General features: G+C 61.2%; 1 protein-coding gene across 9 annotated transcripts; it reads left to right on the forward strand.

Moving 5' to 3' along the window:
• The first annotated feature begins 945 nt into the window (after positions 1 to 945).
• On the forward strand, positions 946 to 9,970 carry ZNF467 (zinc finger protein 467). 9 transcript variants are annotated; one of them, XM_032642945.1, is made up of 5 exons: positions 1,564 to 2,008; positions 3,554 to 3,745; positions 3,994 to 4,069; positions 4,548 to 4,664; positions 8,077 to 9,970. In XM_032642945.1, exons 3-5 carry the CDS (start codon positions 4,036 to 4,038, stop codon positions 9,579 to 9,581), a joined length of 1,656 nt encoding a protein of 551 aa, XP_032498836.1. In that variant the 5' UTR covers positions 1,564 to 2,008; positions 3,554 to 3,745; positions 3,994 to 4,035; the 3' UTR covers positions 9,582 to 9,970. The 9 variants fall into 9 exon arrangements, 8 of the variants coding, with proteins under 8 accessions (XP_032498839.1, XP_032498836.1, XP_032498841.1 ...); XM_032642950.1 differs by lacking the exon at positions 3,554 to 3,745 and adding an exon at positions 5,481 to 5,594; XR_004351415.1 differs by lacking the exons at positions 1,564 to 2,008; positions 3,554 to 3,745; positions 8,077 to 9,970 and adding exons at positions 5,241 to 5,346; positions 5,481 to 5,594; positions 5,952 to 6,542 and having other exon boundaries at positions 4,046 to 4,069.
• Positions 9,971 to 10,821: the final 851 nt, after the last annotated feature.

Below are 10,821 nucleotides of genomic sequence, written 5' to 3' on the forward strand. Positions count from 1 at the left end.
TAAACCTGATGTGCCTCCAAGCATCCCACACAGTCACCCCACCTGTGGTGGGCAGGGTTGGGGGGGGGGCTGCCGGGAACCAGAGCCCTGCCAGGCATTCTTCCGGGCCGGCCCTTCGTCCTGGGGCAGGAGAAGGCGCGGTGAATCCCTCAGGGAGCTCTCGGAGGGGGTCCTCGCAAAGGTCCAGGGTCAGGCCGTGGACACCCAGCTGTTCCCAGCCTCTCACACACGCACACCTGGACACTCTCCCTCTGGCACCTAACACACACTCACACTGCAGGTCTTACAAGCACAGACCGAGGTGCCTGTGCCCCATCCTGGCACACAGTGACGTGTTCTGCTCCCAGGGCCGTCCTGCAGCCCGATGACCAGGCCACACACTGAGTGGCTGAAGCAGCCCATACAGAAGGTAGAAGAGCCCTCCACAGCTGATTCCAAGGCACCCTGTGCTCTTCCAGGCACCACCTGTTCCTGTCCCCTCACCCTAAGCATCAACAAACGCTGATGTGCCCCTGCTACATGCTGTGCTTCTCTGTGCCCTGGTGTCCCCTCCAGGTGATGGGGTGTGGAAGCCAGGGGAGGCTGCTCTTCACACCGAGTCATCCCCACCCCTCCCGGAAAAGCCACACGCGGATTGGGGAGAAATACAAGTCACATCCTTCCCTCTAAAGAGGCCAGGAGGGAGGAAGCTGGAACCCAGAGGAGATTGGAGAAAGAGATTAGAGGGAGGCCTGGAATAACCAGCCCACATTTTAGATGGAGGAGGACGGGATACGGGGAGCTTTCAGGGGGTTGGGGTGCCCAAGTGGCAAAGCTGAAGAGAAATGTCACAACCAGGGGCAGGGATGACTGAGGGCTGAGGGCACCCCTCCACACCCGACTGGCAGGTTTCCAGCCGGGTAGGAGGATCCGCTCCCCACCACGCCCAGGGGACTCTGCCCTCTCATCAGCAGCGGCTCCCCTGGATGCCGTCCTGGGGAGTCTTCACCCCATCCAACTCCGGCCTCACCCCCGACGCCTCCTCGCCAGCCCTGCCTTTTTCCAGGTGACCTGGTTCAAAGCCCCCATCCCAATTTCTACTTCGAAGGTCACGTTCTGAGCAGGCACTGGGGCCCAGCCTGGTCTCCTTCGGGCTCTCCTCACCGCCCCCAAGGGACCCGGCTCCCGCGGTGGGTCTAAGATCGGTGGGGGGCGGGGGGGTACGGGTCTGGGTGGATCCGAGTGGGATCAGGGTGGAGAGCCGGGGCAGGGCCGCAGTTTCCCAGACCGACCCCACCGACCGACAGTCGGGGACTCGATCCCGCCGCGGGAGCGCGGCGCAAACACATTCCGCCGTGCACTTGCGATTCAAAGACAGCAGCGCAGACGCTAGCTCCCTTCCCCTTAACAGGCCCCCTCCTTTTCCCCCCAACTCCACACCGCCCCCCGACGCCCCGCGCTCCACCTTTCCCCTGGCTCCTCCCTCCGCGCCTGCCGGCACCCTCCCTCGCAGCCCGAGTGCCCTTCCTCCTTGCCTCCTCTCCCTCCTCCACCCCTTCCCCCCGCACTCCTCTCCCCCCCACCCCTTCCCCTCCCTCCTTAGCTCCCACTTGCCATCACCTACTGCGGGCCGTCGTTCCTCCAGACCCTCACCTGCCCGCCTAACCCGCCGGGCACCCTCTCCACTCCTGGGCACCCTGTCCCCGACCTCCCCCACTGGCTGCCCCGCTGCCCCCTCCCGCCTCCTCGCTCCCTCCCCCTCCCGGGCGCCGCTTCCCCGCTCCCGCTCCCTCCGCGTCTTTTCCTCTCCCCTCCCCGCGAAGTTTCGGGGCTGTCAGTCTGTCAGTCTCCGGGCAGTCCGCACCCGGACTGCAAGCGGCGGGCGCCATCGCGAGCCGAGCCCGCGGGGGCAGGAGGCCGGGGCGCCGGGGTCCGGGCGGCAGCGGGGAGACCGTGGAGGCGCCCAGGGCGGGCGCTCCGCCGCTTCCCCGCCACACCCGCACTCGCAGCCACCGCCCGTGCGGCGCAGGTGACAGCCCCGGGGGTGCGGGCGCCCGGAGCGCAGCAGGGGTGGGGTGGGGCTGGAGGGGAGCGAGGGCAGAGGAGCGGCGAGGGCCGGAGAGGGGAGGGGTGGGACCGGGGAGGAGGGCCGGCTCGGGGGTCAGGGCTTTGAGGAGAGCGGAGAGGCGGCATCCGGAGGGATGGGCGGGGGCTGGGGAGAGGGGTCCGGGTGGGAGTCAGGTGGGAAAGGGTGAGAGGCCCCGGGCAGGGAGTGGGGCGTCTCCGGAGAGGGGGCAGGGTGTGTGGGAGGGGGCCGAGGAGCACGGGCGGGAGTCGAGGCGCGGGGATCGGGCGTTCGGGAGGGGCGCGAGAAGGGCGCTGACAGGTGAGCCCGGGAGCCGGGAGGGCGTCGGGACGTGTAGTGAGCTCCAGGCGGAGGGGCTCCGGGGGACAGACGGAGGCGGGGAGGGGGGTGGGAGGGGTCTGGGCGACAGGAAACCTTGGGAGGGGTGAGAAGTCAGTGGGGAGCAGAAATGGGGAACGGAGCCCCGGAGAGGGAGGGGAGGGACGTGGAGGTGGGTTGGGAGGCAGGGGCGGGGAGGGCAGGGCCGGCGAGGCAGTCGGAGGGAGCGCTGAGCCTCACACCCGAGGCTTGCTGGGGGCCGGGCGACTAGGCGGGAGCTCGGGGCGGGGGGGGGCGGACTGGAAGGGGGAGGGGAAGAGCAGTTCTGGGGAGTGGGGACCAGGAAGGAAGGGAAGCGAGAGCCCGCAGGGGAGGCAGAGGGGGAAGGGAGACGGGGCCTCGGAGGGGAAGGAGAGCTGCAGGAGGGAAGGAGGGAGGGAGGAGGGAGGAGGGAGGGAGAGGGTGGTGTGGGGAGAGAAGGAGGAGGGCTGGGGAGCGGGGGGGTGGGTGGAAGGGAACTGAGGTGAAGAGAGGAAAGGAAACCAGAGTGGGGGAGGAGAGGGAGAGGGGAGGGGAGAGCCGGGAGGAGGAGGGCGGTGTTGGGGAGGAAGGAAAAGAGGAGGGGGAAAGGAAGGGAGAGGGTTTGCGGCCGGGGAGGGGGAAGGAGCCGGGGGAGAACCGGGAGGGGAGGGAAAGGCGTCCCTGGGCCTGGGGAGGAGGGGAGCTCTGCCGCGGAGGCTGCCCCAGCTGAGGGTCAGGGGGGCGGTGGCTGCGGAGGGCAGACCCGAGGGGGCCGAGAGGGGTTGGCAGGCAGGCTGTGGGCAGGGGGAGGAGCCGGAGGGGCGGGGCAGGGGGCGGGGCTGGAGAGCCAGCCAGCTTCCGTGGGGAGAGAGGGCGGAAGGCGGAGGGAGCGGGAGAGGGGAGGGTGGAGGGAAGGCTGCCAGAGACTGGGGGGGAGGGGAGTCTGCTGGGGGAGGGGCAGGGGACCCGCTGGAGGAGGAGCCGCGAAGGCGGCGCGAGGGCCGGGTGTCCAAGCCTGGGAAAGCCCCGCGGGGGAGGGGCGATGGTTTGGGGGAGGTGAAGCTAGAGTTATTCCTGCCTCCGGTGAGGACCCTCCTCCGAGGGCCTCCGCACCAGTTGCCCAGTAGTGATACTCACCTCCGCCCCTAGGCTGGCTCCTATTTCACCGGCTCCTGCAATGACAGCTGGAGGGCCTAGGAGACGAAGTTCCCCGCTCTCCCCTCTGGTCTCCTACCCTCCACCCTCTCCCCAGAGAATCGGTTGATTCCTGACACCCCCAGGCAAGGGCCCTGGCGGGTGGGGAGCGCTGAAGGGCCGGTGCTGGCTCTGAGAGACCTGCAGGTGAGGGTGTCAGGCTGATTTCCAGAGCTGAGCTGAGCTTAGCTTGCAGAAACGGCTTCATGGCCTTCGCCTTGGTCCACCTTCAAAGGTCTCTGCTTTCTGAAATCCACGTTCCCTCATTTCCCTCACCTGTACCTGAGGACATCACCTTTGGAGCTCCTGGAGATAGCTGACGGGGAGAGGTTGGGCAGAGCCAGGACCCAGGTGGAAGCTGAGAAAAATCTGAACAAGGTTGTATTTCTCCTTAGGGTCTGTGGCCGGATCCCCAGGAGGAGTTATCCTGGGTTGCCATGAGAGAGACCTTCGAGGCCCTCAGGTCCCTGGGTGAGCCAGCAGAACTGAAGGAACTTGGATGGGGGGCAGGGGAATAGGGGGATTCGAGAGCATACTACGCCTGCTGCTCCCCTAATCCAGACAGCAGAGCATCCTCAGGAGGTTGCCACCCCGATACCCCGGAGACCCGAGGAGCCTTTCTTTAGGGCAGCATCCTTTTGGATTTCATCAGGAAGAATGCCTGGTCCATGTTGGAGGTTGTGCTAGTACTCACAGAACGCCAGGATATTTAAATCTATTCTCTCTTCCTTCTGTCGCCTGTCCTTGACTCAGTGCAAGAGGGCTGAGGTCGATACCTGGCCGAGCCACTGCAGGGCCTGGCTGTCCCTTGTCCTAGTTAGAGACCCTTCCTTCCTGAGCACATGGGGAAAACCCATTGGGTGGGCTGGGAAGGGGAAGACCCCCCCATCTTTGATCACCTCTTCTGTACTTTGTGCTTTACTTGGACCCATCCTTTTGCCTGTAACAGGACTCTCTGTGGGACAGCCGGAGATGGCCCCCCAAAGTGAGCCTGGGGAAGAGTCCCATAATGCCCAGGAACAGATGTCCCCTCCCCGGGAAGAGAGAGTGCTGGGCAAATGCTCAGGTAAGTAAGTGGGGACCAGGGAAGGTGGCTCAGGGCGGAGTCTTCCTTCCTTTGTTCATCAGGTGTTTACTGAGCACCTACTACGTGCTCCATGCTATTCTAGATATTCAGGATACCTCAGTGACCAAGGAGACAAAGATCCCTACCTTCCAGGAGCTTAATCCTAGTGAGGGCAGAGGGTCAACAGACAACAAATGTAGAAATAAGTGTACTTATAACCCGTGTTAGAAGAGGCTATGTGCTTTGGGGGCGTAAAGCAGGGTGAGGGAGCCTGAGACCACTGCAGGTAGGGGTGGGGCAGGCTGGAGGATTAAATAGTGGGGTGAAAGTAGGCCTCATTGGGAAAGTAAGATTGGAAAGAGGTGAGGGAGGCAGCTAAGCAGATACGGGGAGAAGATGCCTAAGGCAGGCGGGGACCTGGCTTTCTGACACCCCGATCTCCTCTAATGATTTGCCTTGGAACTGGAGTCCATCTGGTGGCTGGGAGGTTCCCCATCTCCCCTCCTAGGAGCCTCATGTAAGCCTCAGGGCAGGGACCCTTCCTTGCTTCCACTATCTTACACACACATATTCCAGAAACTCCTCACAGCTGTGGCTCTTGCAACCTGCACGGCCTTAGCAGCTGCCCTGCTTGAAGGAGCCTGAGGCTGCCCTGGGGCAGCTGGGAATTCAGCCCCTGCAGGTATGATGTGGGATGCAATCCTGCCGGTGGGGCTGGGACCGGGGTGTCAAAAGCCCCTGCTTCCTAGCGCCAGTGGGGAGCTCTGTCCATCTCTGATGTCTGCGGCATCCTTGAGGTAGCCTGTTCTCTGCCAGGGCGTGAGGCCCCCAGACCAGAGGAAGGTGCCCCCACTGAACAAGCTGAAGCTCCCTGCAGAGGAGGCCGGGCATGTGCACCACGGAAGGCTGAGCCCATGGGCTCCTGCCCAGGTGAGTCTTCCCAGCTCTCCATCCCACCAGGGGGCCAGGCGGAGGGAGCAGGGGCCTGCCAGCTCCCGAGCTGCTATCTGAGGAGGCAGCCCCCCCAGGCTCTACCAACCCAAGATGGATCAGGCCCTGGCACCTTTCTGCTGTAGAGCTTCAGCACGCAGAGGGAATTCTACATCCACAGACAACAGGAATCAGAGAGGCTGGCCACCAAAGAGAAACACACTCTCACCTCAACATCCTCCAGAAGCCTTAACTTCCCAGCCTGTCTCCCCCAAAGTTCATTCCTGTTGACAACTTGAAATATGATTCCCAGGAAGACATATGGCGTTGACCAACCTTTTCATTGTCTCTCCCCAGACATGCTCCTTCCCCCAAATCTCCACTGATCTCGATGCTACGCACATGCTCCGAATCTGTTGTATTTGACGCATCTCCCCCATACGCAAGGCGATCAAACAGTTCGTTCTCTCTCCACAGTCCTACCCGTCACTTCCTTCCACTACCACCAGCTTTATCACCTTCTGCTTGAGTGATGTCACTTATTCCACAAGGGCTTATTTCGTGCCCACTAGGTCCAGGCTGTGTTAGGTAGAGCGGGAAGAGAGGGGCTCTAGAGTGACACAGTCCTGGTTTGAATCCTTGCTCCACAATTTTTGCCTGAGTGATCTTGGATAGGCTAGAGGAGCCTCAGCTTGTTCACGAGAAATAAGACTCACTTCTGCACAGGGGTTTTCGTGAAGGTTTGTGAGAGAGTGTATACAGGGCTCCATCTGCAGTTGGCACTCAGTACATGGTGGCAATCCTCCTTTTTATTAGACGCATAAAGAAACAGAACACAAGATGTCTGCCCTCCAGAAACTGAAATATGATACCAATATGAGCCAGAATAAAGAATGAAAAGAACAAATTACAATAAAGGCATGTCACAAGGAAGTGTAAAAGTGTCAACATTTAAGTGTTTTTATGAGATCCTCGTGCGTTGGATTGGTCAAAGATTTTGTTGACTTGTGCTCCATATTGAGAGAGGTGTAGACTCCAGCTTGGATGAGGGTGAGGGTGGAGGATGGGAAAACATTCTAGGCTAAGAGACTTCGAACTAGGGAAGTTGACATGTGACTGGGGTTACAGAAGACCAGCTTGCCTGAAGTGAGGGGTTTATGCCTGGGAGTATTAAGAGAGTTGGACTAGGTTGGCGTGAGCCTCGGATGCAGCTAGAACTTGCTTTATCCTCTAAATAATAGGGAGCTATTGACGGTTCTTCAGTAGAAGAGTGGCACAGTGAAAATGAAAGCGATATCACAGTACGATGAGTAGCTGTTTGGAGCTGATGGACGGATAAAGGAAACTAGGAGTAAATCTAATTGTGAGACTGCACGTGGACTGTAACCAAGGCTCAGGCTATTACAGACGTTTAGAGCCAGACAGGACCTCCGATCAGCCGGTACAAAGGTTCTCAAACAAGAATCACTTGGGGAGCTTGAAAGAAAGAGAACAGATTCACGGGCCTGGCTCCCATAGATGCGTTTTGTGAAAGTTGCCCGGGAGATGATGACATGGCACCAGATTTAGGAACCATGAGCTGGTCCCACCTTTACGCCTAAGCGAGCTAACACACTTCGTTCAAAGAGATTAAGTGACTCAACCACGGTCACACTGCTGCTTAGTGGCAGAAGGGGACACTCCCGGTCTGGGTCCTGAGCTCCTTCCTCTTGGCTGGGCCATTGCAGTGCCCAAGAGCGGGCAAAGCTCCAGGGGAACCCATCTCCAACCTGCTCCCTAAGAGGGCCCTCCCTGCTTCTCCAGCGGTGGCACCATCCATTGGTCCTCCAAGTCCTGTAAACTCAATCCTCTTCTTAAACTGGGATTTCCCACCTGGCCCTAGAAGCAGCAGCGAAGGGCATATGAGCAGGGGGAGACTTTGAGAAACCACAGGAAGGAATGCAGGGGTACTCAGTGGCCACTGGGGAGGAGTTAGCAAGGGGGGCGTCAAAGGTGAAGGTCAAGGTTCCGAGTCCAGCCCGATGGGAGAAGGAGGCTGTAGACCTACTGTTGACATCAGCGGGGTAGATCTGGGAAGGTGGGGTGTTTGGCGGTAAGCCTGCTGAGCTGTAACCAGTTTGCAGGACACGCAGGGGAGTTGCTCAACTGGGGATGAGAGGTTGAGGTTCCAGAACAGAAAGATCTGGGGGGGCCACGTGGACATATGAGCCAGGACAGGAACCTGAGGACTGAACCTTGAGGGAGAGTAAGGGGAGGCTAGTCCAAAGGCAGGGAGGCAGGCAAACGGGGGCGAAAGCGTCCCCGCAGCAGAGCGCGGGAGGCAGACTTTCAGTGATCTTTGGGTTTGGTCATTCCCAGGAATTTCCAGTGGAAAGAGCAGAGGCTAGACTTCAGGGCTCCAGGAAGTAGTGGTCGTACTGGCAGATAAACGGCGCATAAATAAATGGGGGCTTAACAGACTCGCCTTGTTTTGATCTTTCAGGGGAGGAGTGGATGATTCGGCAGGTGAAGGTGGAGGCGGAAGATCACGAGGCAGGAGAGGAGGTGGAATGGCCCCAGCATCTGTCATTACTCCCCAGCCCCCTTCCCGCACCTGACCTGGGGCCTCTGGCCGCCGCCTATAAGCTGGAGCCGGGGGCCCCAGGGGCACTGGGCGGGCTCGCGCTGGCGGGGTGGGTTCCGACCTCGGAGAAGCCCTATGGCTGCGGGGAGTGTGAGCGCCGCTTCCGCGACCAGCTGACCCTGCGGCTGCACCAGAGGCTGCACCGCGGCGAGGGCCCTTGCGCCTGCCCGGACTGCGGCCGCAGCTTCACGCAGCGCGCACACATGCTGCTGCACCAGCGCAGCCACCGCGGCGAGCGGCCCTTCCCGTGCTCCGAGTGCGGCAAGCGCTTCAGCAAGAAGGCCCACCTGACCCGCCACCTGCGCACGCACACGGGCGAGCGGCCCTTCCCGTGCGCAGAGTGCGGCAAGCGCTTCAGCCAGAAGATACACCTGGGCTCGCACCAGAAGACGCACACGGGCGAGCGGCCCTTCCCCTGCCCCGAGTGCGAGAAGCGCTTTCGCAAGAAGACGCACCTGATCCGCCACCAGCGCATCCACACGGGCGAGAGGCCCTACCAGTGCGCGCAGTGCGCGCGCAGCTTCACGCACAAGCAACACCTGGTGCGGCACCAGAGGGTCCACGAGGCGGCCGGCCGCGCCCCATCCTCCCCCGACGCGTCCGCCTCGCCCACGTCCCCTGCCCCGTCCCCAACTCCGTCCCCTCCCGGGCCCAAGCCTTTCTCCTGCTCCGACTGCGGCCTGAGCTTCGGCTGGAAGAAGAACCTTGCCATGCACCAGCGTCTGCACCGTGACGAGGGGCGCCCTTTCGGGTGCGACGAGTGCACACTGGGCGCCACCGTGGACCCCGCCGCTGCCACCGAGCCCTCGGCCTGCGCGCCCCGAAGTACACCGGCGCCCCCAGGCGCTCCCGCGAGCCAGCGGTCCTTCCTCTGCCCGGACTGCGGGCGCGGCTTCGCCCACGGGCAGCACCTGGCGCGGCACCGGCGGGTGCACACGGGCGAACGGCCCTTCGCCTGCGCGCAGTGCGGCCGCCGCTTCGGCTCGCGGCCCAACCTGGTGGCCCACTCCAGGGCCCACAGCGGCGCCAGGCCCTTCGCCTGCGCGCAGTGCGGCCGCCGCTTCAGCCGCAAGTCGCACCTGGGCCGCCACCAGGCGGTGCACACAGGCAGTCGGCCCCACGCCTGTGCCGTGTGTGCCCGCAGCTTCAGCTCCAAAACCAACCTGGTCCGCCACCAGGCCGTCCACACGGGTTCCCGCCCCTTCTCCTGCCCTCAGTGCGCCAAGAGCTTCAGTCGCAAGACCCACCTGGCGCGACACCAGCGCATCCACGGCGGCGCCGCCCACCCGACCTCCGAATCTGACCTCTTGGCTCCCGTCTGGCCCACTCCCACCGAGGTGGTGGCATCCCCGCTCTTTTTCTGAGCCTCGTTCTAGGCCGGAACGAGGCCTTTGCCTTCTTTTGTTCCCTGGTTCCAGAGACCCGTGCCCGACGACGACATCTCCTGGGCGGAGGAGCACGACGGCCTGGACAGCCTCTGGCCATTTTCCTTCCCTCTCTGTCCTGCTGGGGAGAAGTCTGGAAAGGATAACCGGCTTTGACAGTCCGGGACAAAAACAGTGCTGAGAGTGAATCCTTGCCGGGAACAGTTCAGGCCTGAGTTCCTGGAAATCTCCCACCCAGAGACCCCATCGGAAAGCAGACACTTCCCGGACCACTCCTGACCAAAGACTGAGTCAGGAACCTCTACGAGGGAGGGAAAGAATGGTGATCTGTGTACTGAAAGTTTCATTAAAATTACAATCTGAAGGTTCTGGGGCTGTGAAATGAGTTGGTGGGATGGAACCCCAGACTTTTCTCATCCAGTCACCCACCTTAATCCACACACAGACACCCCTTCGCTTCCTATCCTGCGTGAGTTAAATTTAGCCAACTGCTGGTCATGGCCTTTATCAAATCAAAATGTGATCCAGCTAATTGCTAAATCACCATCTTGCTCCCTGCCTTTAGCTCAAATTGACAAGGAAGAAACATCAGTATACATTTCTCATGCCAAGTGTCAAAGGCTAGAACTGTAGGGAATGCAAAGAAAGGGGACAGGGTGCCCCTGGCCATTCCTATGGGGACGGCATGCTGCAAAAAAAAAAAAAAAAAAAAAAGTTGCTGGTGTTGATGAGGGCTGAGGCTTTTTTTCCAATTCTAATGGCACTATCACCAAAAATAACCCTAGCAAGTATTTTTTTTTTGGTACGCGGACCTCTCACTGTTGTGGCCTCTCCCGTTGCGGAGCACAGGCTCTGGACGCGCAGGCTCAGCGGCCATGGCGCACGGGCCCAGCCGCTCCGCGGCACGCGGGATCCTCCCTGACCGGGGCACGAACCTGTGTCCCCTGCACCGGCAGGCGGACTCTCAACCACTGCGCCACCAGGGAAGCCCCCCTAGCAAGTATTTATTGGGTACCTACTATGTGCCAAGCCCTGTGCTAGGCACTGGGAAACAATAGTAAGCAAGACAGACAGGACCCTGCCCTCACAGAGCTTGCAGGAAACGTGAGGAGTGCGGGGTGAGGGCCAGCACAGAGGGCTTTGGGAGTGGCGTCCCAAATTCAGGAAAAGTCAAAGGAGGTTCCCGGGATGAGGACACCTGTAAAGTGAGCCCTGAAGG

This window comes from Phocoena sinus, chromosome 9 (genome assembly GCF_008692025.1).
Source record: "Phocoena sinus isolate mPhoSin1 chromosome 9, mPhoSin1.pri, whole genome shotgun sequence".
NCBI classification, from domain to species: domain Eukaryota; kingdom Metazoa; phylum Chordata; class Mammalia; order Artiodactyla; family Phocoenidae; genus Phocoena; species Phocoena sinus.